Here is a 21,396-nt window from a genome sequence, read left to right as displayed (position 1 = left end):
ATCCTGGGGTGCATTAAGAAGAGTGTGGCCAGCAGGTCAGGGGAGGTCATCCTTCCTCTCTACTCTGCCCTGGTGAGGCTGTGTCTGGAGTATTGTGTCCAGTTCTGGGCTCCCCAGTTCAAGAAGGACAGGGAGTTGCTGGAGAGGGTCCAGCTAAGGGCTACCAAGATGATTAGGGGACTGGAGCATCTCTCGTATGAGAAAAGGCTGAGGGACCTGGGTCTTTTTAGTCTGGGGAAGAGAAGACTGAGGGAGGTCTCATCAATGCTTATAAATATCTAAAGGGTGGCTGTAAAGAGGATGGGAACAGTCTTTTTTCAGTGGTGCCCAGCGACAGGACAAGAGGAACGGGCAGAAGCTGGAACACAGGAAATTCCATCTGAAGATGAGGAAAAATTTCTTTCCTTCGAGGGTGGCAGAGCACTGGCACAGGCTGCCCAGAGAGGTTGTGGAGTCTCGTTCTCTGGAGACATTCCAAACCCGCCTGGACACCGTCCTGCACAACCTGCTGTAGGTGACCCTGCTTGGGCAGGGGCGTTGGACTTTGATGATCTCCAGAGGTCCCTTCCAACCCTGACCATTCTGTGATTCTGTGAGCTTCCTTCTATGATTTAGACCTGAAGGTGTTGCTTCCTTCTCCCAGCCCTAACTAAACTATCTGGAAAGAGAAAATTGGTTTGTTTGGTCTAAGAAAGTAATGACTCTGACAACGATGATGACTGTACTAACAAAACCTCCACTGGTGCACACCAGGATGGTGTAGGACCCAGCCAGGGGATTCTGCTTAAGATATGAGTTTACCTGCATGCCCCGAGACAGCAGAGCCTTGCAGCTCCCCCTTGGACAAATCCACACACCTGGGCAGCAGGTCTAATCATGTCTGGGGAAATCTTTTGCCAAACAAACCGTTAGTGTATCTGGATGCAGTCAACTGCTGCTAATAATGTAAACAACCACCACTGCTAAAAGGTGAGGATCTAAGAGTTGCAATACTAATATCAAAGTCTTGCCTTTGAAATAAATTTGGCTGAGCATGCATAATTAGGAAGACTTACCTAGCTTGGAAATTAAGCAGAAAATTTGCTTAAGATTTTCTTACCTTCACCAACATGACAAAGTTACTTTCAAGTCAAGTGTGAGAGAAGACAGAAGAGATCAAAATGTGAAACCAAATGAAAAAAAGTCATTGGTTACAGCTGAGCAGAAAAGCTCAATCATTTTAAGGGGAGGAATCTTGAGATTTGTTCTTTAATTAAGTCTGCTAAAAACTGTTCAGAATTATATTCTAGAAAGAGAAAAGATAAGGACAAAAAAAGGAGCCTTCCAGACCTACCTCACTAACAAAGCACGCTAGAAATGATCAAAAGCTGCATATGAATTACATCTTGCACAGATAAGACACAAGAGAGAGCTTAATTAAATAAGTTTATTGTCTAATGTTTACAGTTGTTATATTGCCGCTGTAAAGTGCGACAACATAAATAAATTTTCAGCAGGAACTCCTCGTTCTCCTGCTTTCCCTTCCGTGAACACTGCTTTGAGAACCAGGCCTTGTTCTTCAGACTCACAAAAGCAAAGTGGACATGAAGTTTCAGTGGCACAGTTTTCACAAGTACATGTTTCAACAAAACTACTGGGCTGAGTTGCCAGCACGACAGCAGCCACCGGGCTGTCCCACGGGAGGCCAAGGGCCAGCGATGCAGCAAATCCACCACAGAACCAGTTCACAGGTGAGATGAGTATCAGTCTCTGGTAAAACATTTGCTTGTCCACCCTTAAGAGCTAAGAGAAAGGTGCCTGGGTGGAGACACCGCAAAGGAATAAGGAGTGCTGGGTTCAATGATGGGGAAATGCAAGTTAAAAAAGTATAAAAAAATTAATGTAAAATACAGGCTACAAATAAATTTTGTCAAGAATACTGGCACGTGGCAATCTGAACTCAGATTCATTTTTTCTTCCTATTAAGGACAGGGAAATAAATTTAACATTTTAATGCTGTGTGCAAAAATGTTTACCGATATCAAACTGATACGTTTTACCATCTCACTGTAGTGTTTGAACAGCAAGGTAGATGAATTGGTTTCCAGCATTACAGGCAACACTAGATAATACTTAAACAAGATAATGTAAACTTTATTCTTAAGGCAGCTGGTACTAATGCTGCACACAGGCATTGCTCAATGCCCATTACAGTAATGGGACATGTAGCGCTTTAAAACAAGTAAAAAGAAAATAGCGTTATTGGACTAAATGACACATGTTGTCAAAATACTCTCCCTTTCACACAAACCATGAAATATTTGGACAACTAGAAAAATAATGCACCTACTCCTCCAACTTCAGCCTGCTCTTTTACAAATATTTCAAAATACTGATAAATAATAGTGACCGCAAGCAGAATGCCAGTGCCGGACCCAATGGCTCCTAGAAAGTCAGCCAATACTGAAAGGGCACCAATGCACAAACCACCAAATGCAGCTGCTGTAGGGATATACCTGTACCAACAGAAAGAAAAAAAAAAAAAAAAAAAAGGTATTCACAATCATGAATTTTCATCCAAAGATTCTAACGATATACCTACTACTAAAACAACCAACTAGAATATGGAGCAACAGAGTTAGCGTTGCAATTGCAGCTCTGCCATTAGTTCTTTCTATCTTCCATTTTTGCACGAATTAAAAACTGAAATAAATATTCACTGGTAGGAGAGCTGAGCAAATAACTGAGCACTGGCAAAGCTTTTCAATTAAAACCGTTACAATTCTATATATATATGCGTACTATTTAACCTCCACAGGACCAAGAATAACTGCTTTGACTTAAATATGTAGGGTTAAATCTACCTTTCAACACAGATCTGCAGGCTTTGCATACTGCATAAAATACCGCTTTTGCAGTGTCATCTTAGTTCAGTAACGGTAAATTAAACACCTGTAAAAATCAAGGTATCTTCCTTTTACAAACACGGAAAAGATTCATCCCAAATTCCCTCATTATGCCACTTTAAACAACAGATACTACTGGATAATCTCTTACCTACTGCTATAAACAACTTCTGCATTACTAGGAAAGGCGGCAGCTGAATGGGAAGAGTCTTGACATTTGCAGTGGAAACAGGTCTCAGATTTTTCCGAGAATATCTGCTCGGTTGGACACCTCCCCAGCGCTCCTCACCACCCGGGACAGCTGCGCCATTGGAAGTCAGCCCTTCCTTACCTGTTAAGCTCGTGAACCATCGAAGTATCCCGGTGGCCTCTCATCACCATTTGCTGTTCTTTGAGTTGCTTGGCAACCTGCAAAAAACATCATTTTATGAAACTGCTGGGGTGTTTCACAGTCACCTGCTATTTAGACAGAGTAATAACTGATCAGCGAGGAACTAGTCAGCTCTAAATCAGAAGCGGTGTTTGAAAATATTTAGGCACGTTTATCGAACACCTACATCTTTTGCTGATGAGCCAGACACCTCAATCCAAGTCTTTGAGAAGAACGCGCAGGATCCCAACATAAATATTATATAAACTATGACATGGACAGGATCCTCAAATATTGCACCCATGGATTCTGGAGGGGACAAGTAGTAGCACAGGCCACCAACAGGATAAGAGCGAGCAGGGCCACCACCACTGACATCCTGTGAGAAGGGAAGAAAAAAGCAATCAGTTCTTTCTCACAGATCTCTCACATTCCTGTCCTGTATTTATAGAGAAATTCCTCTTCACTGTTTAAAACAGCTTTTATATACAAATGTTAAAAAGTAAGCATTCCAGTTTTCTGCTGGTTAAATACCAAAGTTTCACAATGAAGTAATACAGACAAATAATTTTATGCAGTTAAAAAAGTGGTAAAATACTTACTGCCCACTGTCCTAATAAGTTCACCAAGAAGTTGCCACTAAAACGAACAGACAACATCTGGGAAATAACATAGAGGTTTGACACTAAGGCAGACTGCAGAATGATGGGAATGTTGGAGGTATAAAAGAGCTTGATAGGATAGCTACTGTACTGTCCACGGTAGCGTGCAGACTTGATAGGTAAATCAACACGAAATCCCTATGGGAAAAGAACACAAATACACCGAGTTTATTTCCAAGGCAGAAAGCTATTCCTGAGTTTTTGCTGGATAAACAAGGAGTGCAAGGTCTGAGACAATAAAACCCAAAGGCTTTCTGCTACAGTCTGGATTGCAAATTTTAAGGATTTATAAGTATTCCTGCTTGGTTGTACTACATTCTTTTTACACAAACATTATACCTCATCTGCTAAATTATATTCCTCTAAAATACACTTCCTAGAATAGGGTTTGATAAAAACCTTTAGCAGCTTTTAACTTCTGTGGGGTAAGCCCAGCCTTCTGTCTTCTGGGGCCGGCTCCCATCTGAGTAGACCCAAGAAAAGCCACAGGGACTTGAAAACCAGATCATTCATTTTTTTGCCAACACTCTGACTCAATAGCTTAAAATAATAATAATAAAAAAATGATGACATTTTAGCCACATACATGAAGAAGATTAAAAAACAAAAATCACTCTATGGATCTCCTTTAGTGTCCACTTTAGTAAATACTTAAACTTAGAAAGCAATACTAGCTAAATATTCCAAGAAAATTAGGTAAAAATCAGTAAGTCATGCATTAATTATACAGTTGTTTTCTAGAACAAATCTGTATCATGCACACCCCGAAGAAACAAGGTTCTTTAGCTCTCCCAAAGGTATTCTTTTAACTCAACTATGAAACAGGTTTATTATTTGTATGACACAACCACTGCAGTTCCAGAATCCTTTTTTAGTAAAAATACTCTCATAGTGCGTATGGCATTTAATGGATGTGAGATTACACCACCGAGTATGAGTAGGTCTGGCTATAAAACTTAACAGCTGTACTGTCACACAGGTATGTTCCTGAAATAACAACACTGAAATAAAAAGTGTTTCTTACTCAAAGTTCAGATCCTTCTGTTACTCTAGTTTAGCTTTTGCATTTTTCCCCAGTGACTGCATGTTTAGGGGCCATGCACTTCTACCTACGCAGTTGCAGAGCTGCTGTGAGGAATTTCTCGTTTTACCTGAAAATATATGACTACAGCAAATACGAATACTGTGGCAATCAGGTTCATGAGATTGGGCAAATTCTGTCGGTAAAAAGCCTCCCGCAAAGCCCGAACTTTGTCTGTTCGTGTAGCCAAAAGATGAAATAATGCAATCACAGCACCCTCAAACTCTGTTCCTGCATTAAGCAAAAAAGAAATGTTAAACTGTAAATTAAAAACATTTAAAAACCCAGTATCTTTCTTTTGGAAATTTTTAAAATTACACATATAAAATCAGATACAATAGGACATAAATCCTGTTACAACAAATATATCACAATACAGAACTCTGGTTTAGCTTATAGAATGTAGTATAATCTACCAAAACATTATTCCTGGTTAAAAAAAAAAAAAAAAACAAAAACAAAACAAAACCAAGCCAAACACATCTCAAAATCACAAAATGGTCAGAGTTGGAAGGGACCTCTGGAGATCATCTAGTCCAACCCCCCTGCCCAAGCAGGGTCACCTACAGCAGGTTGTGCAGGACGGCGTCCAGGCGGGTTTGGAATGTCTCCAGAGAAGGAGACTCCACAACCTCTCTGGGCAGCCTGTGCCAGTGCTCTGCCACCCTCGAAGGAAAGAAATTTTTCCTCATCTTCAGATGGAATTTCCTGTGTTCCAGCTTCTGCCCGTTCCTCTTGTCCTGTCGCTGGGCACCACTGAAAAAATACTGTTCCCATCCTCTTTACAGCCACCCTTTAGATATTTATAAGCATTGATGAGACCTCCCTCAGTCTTCTCTTCTCCAGACTAAAAAGACCCAGGTCCCTCAGCCTTTCCTCATACGAGAGATGCTCCAGTCCCCTAATCATCTTGGTAGCCCTTAGCTGGACCCTCTCCAGCAACTCCCTGTCCTTCTTGAACTGGGGAGCCCAGAACTGGACACAATACTCCAGACACGGCCTTACCAGGGCAGAGTAGAGGGGAAGGATGACCTCCCCTGACCTGCTGGCCACACTCTTCTTAATGCACCCCAGGATACCATTGGCCTTCTTGGCCACAAAGGCACATTGCTGGCTCATGGTCATCCTGTTGTCCACCAGGACTTCCAGGTCCCTTTCCACAAAGCTGCTCTCCAGGAGGTCAGCCCCCAACCTGTACTGATGCATGGGGTTATTCCTCCCCAGGTGCAGTACCCTACGCTTGCCCTTGTTGAATTTCATAAGGTTCCTCTCCACCCAACTCTCCAGCCTGTCCAGGTCACGCTGTAATGCAGCGCAGCCTTCCAGCATGTCAGCCGCTCCTCCCAATTTTTTGTCATCGGCAAACTTGCTGAGGGTACGCTCTGTCCCCTTCATCCAGGTCGTTGATGAATATATTGAATGGGACTGGACCCAGTACTGAGCCCTGAGGGACACCACTTGTTACTGACCTCCAGCTGGACTCTGCACCACTAACCACAGCCCTCTGAGCTCTATCTGTCAGCCACTGTTCAATCCACTGCACTGTCCATTCATCTAACTCACACTTCCTAAGCTTGCCTGTGAGGATAGTGTGGGAGACAGTGTTGAAAGCCTTGCCAAAGTCAAGGTAGGCAACGTCCACTGCTCTCCCCTCATCCACCCAGCCTGTCATACCATCATAGAAGGCTATCAGATTGGTCAAGCATGATTCACCCTTGGTGAATCCATGTTGACCACTCCAAATAACCTTGTCCTCTACATGCTTAGAGATGACATCCAGTATGAGTTGTTCCATCACCTTTCTAGGGATCGAAGTTAGGCTGACTGGCCTGTAGTTTCCTGGGTCCTCCTTCCTGCCCTTTTTGAGTACGGGAGTGACACTGGCTTTCCTTCGCTCCTCAGGCACCTCTCCTGTTCTCCATGACCTTTCAGAGATGATTGTGAGAGGCTTCACAATAACATCTGCCAGCACTCGTGGGTGCATCCCATTGGGGCCCATGTGAGTGTCGAGTTTGCCTAAATGGTCTCTCACATGAAAGAATACGTTTTTTCCTTCTTTTCTAGGGGCAGGAGTATGATTGGAAGGAAGAAATTACAAAAAGAAAAATAGCTTATACTCTATTCTATTCTAAAAATAGCTTTTAAAAAACAGTAATAAAATGCAATAGACAGAACTACTAAAATTCAGGTGAAAATGAAAGCAAACTAAAAACATGGCTCAGGACTTCAAATGTGTGCATTAAACTACTTAACTTCTTGATGCAAACAGGTTGTATCTTAACTTGGTATTTCTAGGGTCTCAGGACAACCAAACATCAAAGACTGGCTCAGGAACGACGAGATGGTAGTCTCTAACGAATCAAATTAGCTTAAAGTAATTTGGAGGCACCAACTATAAAAGTATCCTATAGCCACAAACAACAGGTGGAGCATAAACAACTCCTTTGAACACAAAGAACTTCTTATCTTATTTCTATGGATTAAGTTATGCTAAAACAAGACTATTTCAGTTTGGAAACTCAAAAATCATCAGTCAAGGGGCTTCAAGTCCCATTTTAACTACTGCCATTCAAATCAGCAAAGGCAAACTTGTAGGTTATTAATCTTGTAAGTCAGACAACCTTTTCACTTCCTGTGTTAGACAACTGACTTTAGAAGCTAATCATCACACACTGAAACATTTTTTAATAGCCATCCAATAAACATCTGATAGTTTATGTATAGTATACAGTCACTGAAACAAGTTATAAGTAATTGTAATCACACACATACCTCTGCCAGTGTTGATGGTAGTGGGACTAAAAGCCTTCCAGACAATGGTTTCACAGATATTGGTAGCAATAAATAGGGAAATACCGGACCCCAAGCCATAACCTTTCTGTAGCAACTCATCTAACAGCAACACAATCAAACCAGCAACAAACAGCTGTGGGAAATGAAACAAAACTGAGCAGAAACAAAAATAAATCAGGTCAAGAATTATGTAATAATTCCCTGCTTCAATATTTCCATCACAGTGGAGAGTGATCATTAAGTTTCACGCAGTGTTTTTCCCTCTTGCGTACAAATGCCTGCACATCCCACCTGGCAATAATCTCTGTGACTTTTCAACACTGATGCTAACAAACAAATCAGTGGGTAAGCACTTTTTTCAAAAAAGTGTTTCAGTTTGTGCATTTAACCGCTTTTTTCTACAGGATAATGTCTCAAAGCTGCATCTGTGCCCTTCAGCGAGAAGTCCTCCATGGTACTGAATAGCAGCTACTGTTTTCAAAGTTTACTAGTTCCTGTATTTTGAATTAAACAGCGACTCCTGTCTGAAACATTTTTGATATTAACTATCCCAGCTTTCTCCTCCTTTATGGCATATTTAGAATTTCTTGTATATAGACAGACAGATATAAAGGGCAATGCTTTATAGCATTAAAAAAAATAAATAAAAGGCAACCAGACATAGAAAGATTTTTCCTTCCAGCTATACTGTACCTAACCAGTCTCAGTTACACACAAAATAGCTCATTACAAACCTGAATTATAATAAGAAGACAAATTCCAGCACCCATTTCAGCAGGATCTCCATACATTCCAGTCATAACATACACAATGGCTTGCCCAATGGTAATAATCATCCCAAATACTAAAACAAGAGAGAAAGCAAATCCTTTAAAAAAATCTGCTGAAATCACCCACCAAAGAAATCTCACATCTAGTATAACTTAGGCAGGCTGCTTTCCCAAGCATAAAAATATACGCATTAATTTTAATTGGAACAGTGCTTACACTTCTGAGCTCCATTGAACAAGGCTCTGTCTTTTGGAGTATCACCAACTTCAATGATTTTCGCCCCAGCTAGCAGCTGCATGATCAAACCAGATGTCACAATGGGGGAGATACCTAATTCCATTAAAGTACCTAAACAGGAAGAAAAATTAATACAACTTCCATTCAAGCATCTCTCCTAAGAATTATACTCTGAGGATATTAGGTCTATTGAAAGGTTTCTGACCTATAAGGAATGTTTTTCAGTACAGGTATGATCAAAACAAAGACCATTATCTCCTCACAAAAGAAGGCCGCTGTGTTAAAACCTGTAATTTTGAAGGCAGCATGAAAAATCTATGTAGCTTTTAATTTCCAATATTTTTGTGAAATCATGCTAACACTAAAGGTCAACGCACACTGAAGCTCAGCTTTTTGGCATATTTTATCAAGGAACCTTTCACTGGAAAGCATCTTGTCCCTGGTGGTTTGCTCTGTCAGTGCTTCAACTGTCACATTTTGCAAAAGATTAATTTTGAAGACCATGAGAAAGATGCTGCAGATCCACAGTGGCTGATAACGCCACTCTGAGAATCACTGACTCCAGTTAAGAGTCAGTTCTCAATCAGCCAGTTCTCAATCTACCCCACTGTCCATTCATCTAACCCACACTTCCTAAGCTTGCCTGTGAGGATGATGCGGGAGAGCGTCAAAAGCCTTGCCAAAGTCAAGGTAGACAACATCCACTGCCCTCCCCTCATCCACCCATCCAGTCACACCATCATAGAAGGCTATCAGACTGGTGAAGTATGATTTACCCTTGGTGAATCCATGTTGACTACTTCTGATAAACTTCTTTTCTTCCAGGTGCTTTGAGATGACACCCAGAATGAGCTGTTCCATCATCTTTCCAGGGATGGAGGTGAGGCTGTTCCCAGGTCATCCTTCTTGCCCTTTTTGAAGACTGGAGTGACATTGGCTTTCCTCCAGTCCTCAGGCACCTCACCTTTCTCCAGGACCTTTCAAAGATGATGGAGAGCGGCCCAGCAATGACTTGCCCCAGCTCCCTCAGCACTCGAGGGTGCACCCCATCAGGCCCCATGGACTTGTGGATATCCAGTTTATCTAACTGATCTCTAACTTGTTCCTCATCAACCAAGGGAAAGTCTTGCTTCCTCCAGACTTTCTCTGTTACCCACAAAGTCTGGGTCTCCCAAGGACTGGCCCAAACAGTGAAGACAGAAGCAAAGAAGGCACTCAGCAACTCTGCCTTCTCTGCATCATCTGTCACCACAGCACCTGTCTCATTCAACAGCAGGCCCGCATTTTCCCTAGTTTTCCTTTTGTCTCCTATATACTTAAAGAAACCCTTCCTATTGGCCTTGACATCCCTTGCCAGGTTCAATTCCAAGGCTGCCTTGGCTTTCCTTGTTTCCTCCCTGCATTCTTATACTCTTCCCAAGCAGTGAGCCTCTTCTTCCACCTATTGTAAATTCCCTTCTTCCACCTGAGCTTTTTCAGAAGGTCCCTACTCAGCTATGCAGGTCTCCTTCTTCCCTTGCCTGATTTCTTGCTCTTCGGGATGCACCGCTCCTGAGCTTGGAGGAAGTGAAGCTTAAATAGCAGCCAGCTCTCTTGAGCCCCCTTACCCTCTAGAGCCCTCTCCCACGGGATTTGTCCAAGCAATTCCTTGAAGCGATCAAAGTTAGCCCTCCTGAAGTTTAAGGTTTCAACCCTACTTGCCATTTTATGTACACTGCACTTAATCCTGAGCTCAATCTTCTCATGATGACTGCAGCGCAGTCTGCCCCCAACCTTAACATCCTCCACCAGTCCTTCTTTATCTGTCAGTACTAGGTCCAGTAGTACACCTCTCCCGGTGGGCTCCTCCACCAACTGAGTCAAAAAGTTATCATCAATGCACTGGAGGAACCTCCTGGACTGTACATGCCCAGCTGTGTGGCCTTCCCAGCAGGTATCAGGGTAGTTGAAGTCCCCCATGAGAATCAAGGCCTGTGATTGTGAGGCGATTCTCACCTGTCTGTAGAAGGCCTCATCAACTTCCCCATCCTGATCAGGTGGCCTGTAATAGACATCCACAACAGTGTCTCTCATATTACCCTGCCCCTTAATCCTTACCCACACGCTCTCAATTTGCTCTTCGTCTGCTCCCAGGGAGAGCTCAATACATTCCAGTTGCTCTCTCACATAAAGAGTGACTCCACCACCTCACCTCACTGGCCTATCTTTCCTAAAGAGAACATAGCCCTCCATGACAGTGTTCCAGTCATGTGAGCTATTCCACCACATCTCAGTAATTGCAATGAAATCATGGTCCTGTGACCGCATGCAGATCTCTAACTCTTCTTTTTTATTCCCCATGCTGCACGCATTAGTATAGGCATTTCAGAAAAGCCAATGAGTGTATAGTTTTTGCCCTTGAGGGGTGGTGGGCCTTCCAACCCTCAAAAATACTAGCACTCTGCCCCACAAGTGCTGAGCTACTACCCCCAGGCGCCTCTCTATTGAGCCCAGTTACATGCCCATCCCCCTTCAAATCTAGTTTAAAGCTCTCTCAATGAGCCCTGCTAACTCCAAGAACCCCTTTCCCCCTGTGAGACAGGCTTTTCCCATCTGCTGCCAGCAGGCCTGGTGTTCTGTAAATTAATTTCATATGCAAATTCTGCAGGAGAGTTTGAAACAGATAACCTATTTACCTTAATTGGCTATCTTCACTGGTGTGACAAAATTTGCCATTCCTAAATAATCTGTACCTTCACATTAGAGGGTTCCACTGATTTTCTTATTTCCAGACAGTTTTCCAAGATACAGATGGGGTCAGTGTCCTCAGTTAGAGTCATGCATGCCAGCTCACCCATCTAAGTTTTAGACTTCTAGCATTAGTTTAAGTCTTCTTATACACTTCGTTAGGATCCACTTGTCTATTCTAAAATAAGTTAGTTTGGCTTTGCTAAACTATAATCCTAATCATCTCTGCCCTTAGCTTTCCCACCTATAAAATTACTCACCTGTACTGTTGCCGCAGTATTATGAGGCATAACTGAATTGCACACAGAAGGTATTTTCTAGTCAACGCTCTCATACCACACACTAATGGTGTTCATTAAGTGGTGGGCCAGAAGATTCTCTGTCCCATGTATTAATCAGAAAGAGACTGCTCCACCATTCAAAACAGAATCATCCCAAAACTTGAGAATCGAGATTAATCTCATCTGCACATCAAAGGAAACCCCATTCCTGAGATGAAGTACTCCTCAAGTATCAGTCAATTTTAATTACATCTGTGCTAAGAACTTCACAAAGTGTTTCAACGTGACATCTGGGTTGTATGGAATTTAACAGCCACCCGATTTTCTCCTGGTCTGTTTATACTGCTAGAAAACAGAGAGAAAGGAAATAATCTACTAACCTCTGTTTGACGCAAGAATGACTCGCATCCAATAGAACGGATCTGCAGAATCCGATGACATGATTCCAAACAAAGGTATCTGTCAAAGTGCACAGCAGTATTAAGCAGACATACAAAGAAAGTCTGCATTAATGCAAAATCTTAACGTGTAATGATTCAACTGTTATACTGTTTAATATAATTTATTCCATTATTCCATTTATTTTTTAAAATTAAACCAGAGCACACAATAACAGAGATACTGACACTATCTATTTTAATCCTCCAACTGGGGTATGACTCAGAGGACTAAACTATGTAAACTAAGACCCTTCTACAGGGAAAAGCAGAACTCCCTAGAAAGAAGAGGCAGTGCACATAAACCAGATTACTGAAGTCGAGGATGTAAATGCCTAACATATGTGGTTCTGGAGTACTACAACTCCCCAAAGGAACACAAAAAGCATAAAAACAATAGCTTAGCCCCCATAAATCATTAACAGAATGGGGAAAAATGTTAGATGATACTCCATTACTTATTTCATCAACATTTTTGCAGCAATTTTGAGTTTAAAAAAAAAAAAAAGAGAAAACTATAGCAAAACATATTTGAGAAGATAGAAGAAAGCAGGTTTTTTACTTTTTTTAAATGGTCCTAAACAGAATTTCTTTTCAGTACAAATTAAAGATACAGCATAAAATATCTACCTCCAGCAAGCTTAAAATGTTCAAATTCTACAGCTGGGAATGTTTTAAAATATCCTGCACAGAACTGTCAAAGTTAGCCAAGTTTATACAAAACTTCCAATATTCTATATGTCAATACTAAGAGATTTTGAGCTCTTTAAAATTCTTCTTAATCACAAAAACACTAGCTTAGGAATCCAGGCAATCTTACAGATTAATTTCTGAAAACTCTAGTCTGCACCATCTGATTTCCTTATTCAACTATTATGATCTTTTGTATAGATTCAAAATCTTAATTTTGCATACATCCAGCAGCTAGGAAATACAGATAAACTACATGTTCTTCTAGTCTAGTATCATTCCCACCTCCTCCTTCCAAAAACACAGGTAGGTACAAGAGCTGGGTTTTAGCCTCTCAAAAGTCCTTCATAGGTGTAAATAAAAATTATTAAACTACTGCTCCAGAGTCTGGTTAATAAATATAACCTAAAAAGCCTGATTCTGGAGATGGATTGTTCATTTTAAATTTTCTAAGAGATCTACAAGTTCTAAAAAATATCTATCAAGTAATACATGGATTCTTACTTTCTGCAATATCTAAGTATTCTTTAAAAAAACAAAACAAAACACTATCTGTTTACAACCCATCTATGATTCTAGGAACTCCTACAACTGTGAGTAATAAAGATCATGTAAATGTTCACAAAGACCTGTGTTTTGGAGGGGGTTTATCTAACATTTTTGTCAGTATATTTACAAAAAAAAAATGTCAACTTAAACACCTCAGAAACATTTTTCTGCAATCTTTACAACCCATTAACTTGTTCAAGAGGAACCACATAAAAACAGTCACTTTTTTTAACTTTCAAACTTATTACTGCTAAAATTTAAATTTAGCTATGAATAGAGGGTAAAGAATGCATGATATTGCTCTTTTTTTTTTTTTGAGTACTCAATGAATAATTAGCTTGGACATTTACCCTGCAGCCAGTATCATCATTTGATAGGACCTTTCATATCACAGGAGAAAACATCATGTATTTTAGACAAAACAGAAAGCATCAGTTTCTGAAAACATATACAATCATTAATAAACACTATTTCAGAGAATCAGGTTTCTTTAACTGAGCTTTAAATACTTAACCACAAAAGTACATAACTGAAACTGGTAGGTCCACATGAAACAAGAACTTCTCACCCTTTTGGCATTCCATTTTATATTTACAGAACGCACATTTTCCAAAACACAGAGAACATCAATACCTACCTGGCAGCATACTAAGAAAATGAAGAGCGTGATAGCCGTCCATAGTACCTTCTCTCTGAACTGGATCTACGGAACAGATTGTAGAGATTAATGTGTTCACTGTACATAGAATTTTCACTGTAGTCTCACATTAGTACTAAATGCTGCATCATTCAGAATTAAATGCAAAGATATTGAACCAGAAGGCATAATTTCTCATTAGAATTTATTTTTAATATGATTTCAGATTTTATAGAGAGAGACAGTCATGGGCTTTTGCGTTGTCAAAATTTATACGGGATCTGGCAGACAGAGTGGCTGACACTCAGGTGAGTAGAATATATTTTATATATAGTCTTGTAATACAGTAGGTATTTACAGAAAAGCAACAGTATGGCTAAAAACATGGTCATACCAGAACAAACATGAAAGATTAATGCAAAAAAACCTTATCTTCAGTGATTAGTGCTCTAGGCTTCAACACATTGGAAGCACTGTTTTGTATGGCTGGAAGATATTAAACTAAAGCAATATAAAGTTTTTAAAGGGATTTAACTGCTGGGAAGAAAAATGATAAAAAACAGAAGAACCACGAATTTTAGATAGTAATTCAGAATATTTAGAATTAAGTTCTTCAAAGGGTGTTAGAGGAAGCTTAAATTCACCATTACGTTCATGGACACAGACCAGAAAATAATTTTTACAGACTTTTTTTCCCTCCAAAATATTTCTATCAATGTTGATTATATATTACTTTTAAAAGAATGTCAGATCAATGATCGTTAGCCGCTAATACATTGAAGAGAATCCCAGGGTCACAACATTTGAGGCAACTCTAACTAGTGCCAGGCACAAGAAGAGAAGCTTCACAAGATTTAAGTTTGAACCAGACAATTACTCAAAGCATGAGACAGCACTTGAAGAGAACAGAGAGAGCTAAGATGCACTGTTATGTTCAAGTTCCCACCTCTCCTCCATGGACTGTAAACATTAGCGTAAGTGTGTTCACTGGAGGCAAGAGTGACATGAACTAACATGTAAGATAGGTACAGCAGAAATACTAGCTTTCTGCCTCCGAGCACTGAATTTGCCTGTAGAGAAGTAACAAGAAAAATGATTACTGCCTGGTTTTATAGGTACTGAACAGCCACAAATGAGAAACTCCAAGCCGATGCAGCAGCACAGCTTCTCAAGCAAAGGAAACCCTGTAGTCTATAACTTTACAAGTGAAATCATGCACTTACTTAGAAGCAAAATAATCCCAGTAATTTATTTACTGATTCTGCCTCTTTTAAGAGGCCAGATGCTAAAAATACAGTACAAAGTGACAAAAAGAAAAACAGTGACAGCAGCAAATAAATCTAGACAGTATCTTGTGTTAGACTTTATGCAGTGCTGACCCACTTTACCAAGTGCTGTTTGAATTCTACAATTCAGATTTTAAGTAAAAAGAAAAGCAAGTAAAAAGAAAAATGCTTAACCAAATTATCTCTGCAGCCCAACAGTTAGCCTTGCTTCTGAAGCATCAGTCAAGCTCTACAACTGCTCTGGCTCTCTCTGTAACTGCGGTGAATATGAGGATTAGAGAAATTCTGCATCACCCAAATCACAGTTATTCACAAGGAAAACAGTCTCTATGATTCAAAGACAAAAAAGAAAAAGGAGGCCATATGCCAGGAACAGCAAAATACAGATTGGTACCAAAATATGCCAGCTACAAATGATAACAAGCACAGGGACAGTACATTTCATCATCAGATCAGATTCAATTGGACATCTTATTCCTTTGACATTTTTCTTAAAACTTGTGAAAATGAAGGGACTTAAGCATCATCTTCCTGGTGTTCTGAACAGTGTGTTCTACTTAAAAAAATATGTGCATATGAGGGAAATATGAACCAATACTACGAACTACAAAAGTATCAATTGCTTCTTTTAATCAAGTTGGCCAAAACACGAAAGCAACACTCCGTAGTGACAGAAAAAGCCTGCTACCCTCATTAACAACAATGGCAAAATGATTCAATGACAGCCCAACTGAATCAAAACTTCACCTTCACTTAACAATCAATACAAGTTTAGAGAAAATAGATTTCTTTTTCTATTTTGTTATCTTCATTTCTTGTCCTGGCCTTAAACAACCCACTAAAACCGTTATTAATGATGTCTGCCAGTGACAGCTTGCAAGAAAACAATAACAAAGAATTACAGTTATATAGAGTGACCAAGGTCACTTGATAAACTACACACAAGCAAGGAACATAACTTAAAATGATCAAAGGGCTCTCTAGTCTAGGAAAGAAGTTCCCAATTATATTTTCACTTCAAATTTGTACAAAGCTGGCAACTGGCAGTCATTGCCTAGACAGCGACCTAGATAGTAATGAAGACAAAGTGACCCAAATAGAGATGACAGGAATCTTGGCACCTCTCTGATCATCCTTCATTTGCTGATGGAGGACACGGACAGATCAAGCCCCTCTTCCTCTCTGGCAAATAGAAAGGGAGGAGGAAAAAAAAAAAAAAAAAACCAAGAGAAAAATCACAACTGTCAATGAGCTTTACAGAAACATCAATATCTGTAGATTTGTCTTAGCTTCTTCCCGTCCACTTCCCTAGACAAAAAACAGGATCTAATCACAGATACACCACAAACCAGCACCAGAAGACCACACTAAGGTTCACCGCCGCAGAACCAAAGATGGGCGCAGAACCACAGAATCACGGAATTTTCAGCGTTGGAAGGGACCTCTAGAGATCATCTAGTCCAACTCCTCAACAATCTGGGTACCTTGCACCCAGATCTGGCCCATCCAGATCTTAGCACAGGGTCTGGCTCTGGAGACACCTGCTCTGAAGTTGCCTTTGTCTGACCTAAATAATTTGTCTGGAAACCTGTCCCAAGAGGGAAAGATGCTGCAAAACAACAAGGAAAGATAGATGGAGCAAAGAGCCAGGGGATAAATCCCAATCTCTTTAAAAATCAATTCCAGGAGAAATAACCCGCAGTTTTTACTGTATCTTCTCAATTCATTCCAGCAGGCTTAGCTACAGTTACTGGCACAAACATCTCTGCATCCAGTCCTAACCTTCGGGAATCTCTCATCAACAAAGGAGGATTCTCTCGGATGGTGTCATGTTCCCAGTTATACATTTCCTTTTAAGAATATAAAAATCAACATTTAGCTCTTAAGGAATTTTCATGGCAGTCATGACAATGAATATTAGGTAAATTTCTTAACTCTAATAAGAACCTAGGCGATATGTGTTTGCTTGAGTTTTAGAAGTAAAAATCAGGGAGGTTCTTTTTTTTTTTTTTTTTTTTTTTCACAAAGCAGGTCTCTTTCTGATCTAATTTCTGATTAACCTATTGTAATCTAGAAAATGTGCCAAGAAATGTGAGGAGTTTCTAGGGCTAGGGGAACAGAGAGATCAGCTGCAAATGAACTCAGTTCACTGATTCCAGAACAAGGAAAAGTGTCACATCCAGTAGGTGAACAGGGAGCAATTACCTGAACTGTATCACAGATCACTTTCCCACTTCATCAAGGTGAACCACAGCTATGGGAATAGAAAATATTTTGTAGGAAAGGAAGAATTGAATTTGTGGTTCCTGAATTACAGCACAAACCTTTCCAAAGTAATATAAGCCAGCTCAAAGCCAACCGTGATATCCACAAACACAACATTAGTATCCACAGGAAAAAACGAAGGTTGAAAACTGTGTTCTAGTATATTAAAACAGATGCAATCATCTGGAGCTGAAACTAAAGAAACTTAGTCTAGAGATGAGACTTTTTTAAAAAATTAGTTAGCATAATTACCAAGTAGAACAACTTATCAGAAGGCTGTTAAGAATTCATCATCATGGTCATCTTTTACCTTAACATGGATTCCCCCTCCTCCAAAGAATACGTCCTACTTTAGGGCCCACTGTCTGTATTTATATTGGAGCTTGGACTTGAATATGACAATATTCTCTTACCTGTGAACCAATAAAAGTAAGAATATAATGTAGCACTCACTTTTCTTTCCGGTTTCTGGATTTCAGGTAACACTGCACAGAATGGCTTAATAACTTCTAAAAATTTTACTGCTCCAGAAAAACAAACACACACACACAGAAAAGAAAGAAAAAAAATACATTAATGAACCTTTATGAATTTATAAAGCTGCATACAACTTCATTTAATTTCTAGGGGGAAAAATAAAGTGTAAGTAACACTTCATAAGTGAATTATTTCATTAACACGGACTCTAATTCAACGTCTGAAAACTAATGCCCTCTTCTTAAAACAGTTGAAAACAGAACAAAAATAGCAAAAAGAATTCTTGCCCTAATCAGATTTGGCCTGTTCTTTTTTCCACAGCTGGATGCATTTTAGATGAGAAGCGGCCCTTTATATATCACAAGAATTGAACTAAATTGCACTCCACCTAAAAATAAATGACCTAGTATCAGCCTGTGCTAGTTAAACACAGAAGCAAAGGATACTGACACCAAAAAGTATCCATGTAGAGATTAGCATCTCATGTCTTACAGAAGTATTTAGCTGAGAAAATAAACCAATCACTAAAATATATTTATAAACTGTAATTTATATCCCTGCAACACTTAGTCTGATCAGAACTTTGGGGGATTTTATTTTAACTTTTGATATATTTCTCTTCATGGTTTCTCCTTTGTGTTTTTAACAAAGAACAGCTCAACAGTTTGAGCTCTTTTTCTGGGGAAAAAAAAATAATTCAAAGCACATATGCTTCGTGGGTAATCTGTCCTCCAAAACTTGTACATTATTCCCAGCCCCAACACATTTGGATACCCATAGAAAACAATCATCAGCACCTATTCAAAGAAAATGCATTTATTACGCTGAAAGCCAAGTTAAGTAACATTTTTGGTCGAAAGGACATGTTTACTTTTATACTTTGCTGTGACATATTTCTCCTGTATTTATTCCAAGCTCTCAGACTGCTCATCAGAAGAATGCATCTTGCTCCACAGAAGGCAGCACGGCTCCCATGTTAAAATACTAAGGCCAGAGGATGGGGGGGGGGGGGGGGGGGGAATAATAACCCAGCGGTGACTCGTCTCACCCTCCGCCCTGCAGGAGGGAAACCCGCTCGGGAGGAGGCTGCCCCGCTGCCGCCGCCTCTCCGGCCTGCCTTAGGGCCGGCACCTCAGGCAGGCGGCCACCTCAGCGCGCCGGGCCGGCGACCCACCACGTCCTTCCCTCAGACAGACAGCGACCCCCGCGTCTCCCATGGCAGCTGATTTCCCCCTGGCCCTGGACCAGCTCCCCGGCGCGCGGAACGGCGCTGTCCGTACTCACTGCCCATGGCGGCGGCGGGGCCGGCCGCCTGCCTCAGCCGCTGTCACAGCCGCTCCCTCCCCTCTGCCCGCCGGCCGCCGCCGTCACGTGACGCCGGCCGCAAGGCCCCCCCTTCGCGCTCAGGCATCGCTCTGGACGACTATCCCTTCCCTGTGGAAGACGGCACTACAGACGCGGCGGAGAAAAGAGACATCGCCGCCACCCACTCGTCCGCCCCGCTAACTGCTCGCTGAGCGCCGCCCGGCTGTCTCCTCCGAGGTGAGGGGAACGGGATCGGCGGCGGGGAGGTGGGGAAATAACGGGCGCCGCGGAGTGAGTCAGGCTGTCAGCGGGCAGCTATAACAGCCGAGGACCCGCGGGCAGCCGCGCTCCCAGAATCCTCTGCGCGCCGTGAGGGGTTGTTCCCGCCCCTGCGCAGCCACAGCACCGCCTCAGCGACGGTGATAATGTTCATGGTTAAAACCAGCAAGAAGTAAAGGACAGGCAGAGCTCCAGCTAATCACAAGAAAGGTTATTTCTATCTGGAAGAGTCTACTGCCCGGAGACCACGGCAAGAAATCCTTGGAAATCTCACAGCAGAAACTTAAACTGGAATGTCTTGATTAGATGAAGCTGTTCAGAATGCAGTTGTGAAGTTTATTAAAGCAAAGTGGAGGAAACATGATTTCTTGTCCCTGTGATGGATGTGCTAAAGAAATCATGTAAAACGGACTACAGAGGTTACTTCTGGGGCATACAGAATTAATGAATGAACGTGTGAATTAATTAGGGTAAAATACCAAAGCATGCTGTAGAGCTGCTTTTGGGAGCCATTTCCCCAGGTGAACGCACACCCTGCCGGTGTTCTGCCCTTCCTCACCTACTGGGACTTTCTGTGTGGAAGACCTGGAGTTGGTTATACCCTCCTTATCTTCAAAAAAGATCTTTGGCTCGTGGTGGGTTTGGTTTATTCAAGCACACTCCCCCAGATAACATTGAGAGGAGTAGGGAGGTGCTGACTTTACACTGATAAATAAACCAGAAAGCTAAAAATGCTGGGAAAAATCCTGTAGTGATGTCAGAGCTGCTGTGCAGGTAGCAGTGGGGGCAATCAACACCGGGGTCTGCCTGGACATATTTTTATCTCCCCCTGCCATTTGGCTTCATTATTCTCCTGCTTAACCTCAACATTTTGGTCATTTATCCTTTGCTTCCCAATAAAGACTTGATTTCTTTCCTGTCCGCAGATGACAGCTGTGCTAAAACCTTCCCTGCCAGGGCTTTCCACCCAGCTGCTGGGGTACAGAGCATGTGGCTACAGAAATGTAGGGAGTGGAGGGCAAAGGGCTTTTTTCACATTTCTTCCAAACACATTAAAGTTGAAAGTCACACAAGCAGAAGGGCAAGAGCAGTGGTGTAAGAGAGCCTTTAGGGAGTCCCCCAATGAAAAAACAAAACCAAAAAAGCCATGATGTTTGGGGTTTTTTTTGCTACAGCAGATTTTTTTGCTAAGTCCCTTCAACCTCCTAATTCTCCCACCTCTTGCCCTTCCAGCTTCTGGTGTATTCGAAAGAGGCCTCGCTATTATACTTTTCAGCCAGTTGTCCCTCAAAGTCTTTGCAGCCTGCCTTATTGCACTTTTCTGTTTACCTTGCCACAGTTTTGGACTCTCTTTGTGGTGCTCTGACTTGGTTGTAACTTCAGCCTTCTTCCAGCATGAGGAAGATTCTGTGTGGGAACTAAGAACCACTGAAGGAAGAAACTGAGCAGATATGAGCCCTCGAAAACACATTCACGACAACGGGTGAAACAGCACAGCAGCCTGGGACTGGAAAAGAGATGGTTTCTTAAATGCATTTCCCTTTGGCTTTACAAGTGAGAAGTTACACATTCCTTGTCAACACAGAAGACTAAACCAATGGACCAATTTAACAGTACGATCTTGGGGTTAAAAAAAAAAAAACAAAAAAAAAAAAAACAAAAAA

At 41.2% G+C, this 21,396-nt stretch overlaps 1 protein-coding gene across 3 annotated transcripts; it reads right to left on the bottom strand.

Annotated features, from left to right (window-relative positions):
• Positions 1–1,412: 1,412 nt before the first annotated feature.
• On the bottom strand, positions 1,413–19,501 carry SEC61A2 (SEC61 translocon subunit alpha 2). Of its 3 annotated transcripts, none has more exons than XM_082493870.1 (12): positions 19,433–19,501; positions 18,125–18,192; positions 14,121–14,186; positions 12,188–12,266; positions 8,779–8,910; positions 8,526–8,635; positions 7,771–7,924; positions 5,069–5,229; positions 3,858–4,055; positions 3,443–3,634; positions 3,217–3,293; positions 1,413–2,495 (listed from the first exon to the last, which is right to left on the bottom strand). In XM_082493870.1, the coding sequence occupies exons 1-12, from the start codon at positions 19,437–19,439 to the stop codon at positions 2,309–2,311; spliced, it is 1,431 nt and encodes a 476-aa protein (XP_082349996.1). In that variant the 5' UTR covers positions 19,440–19,501; the 3' UTR covers positions 1,413–2,308. The 3 variants fall into 3 exon arrangements, with proteins under 3 accessions (XP_082349996.1, XP_082349998.1, XP_082349997.1); XM_082493872.1 differs by having other exon boundaries at positions 1,413–1,797; XM_082493871.1 differs by having other exon boundaries at positions 19,429–19,485.
• Positions 19,502–21,396: the final 1,895 nt, after the last annotated feature.

The sequence above is a fragment of the Vanellus vanellus genome, assembly GCF_965231255.1.
Source record: "Vanellus vanellus genome assembly, chromosome: 1".
Taxonomy (NCBI): Eukaryota; Metazoa; Chordata; class Aves; order Charadriiformes; family Charadriidae; genus Vanellus; species Vanellus vanellus.
This window is presented reverse-complemented; position numbering and strand designations above follow the sequence as displayed.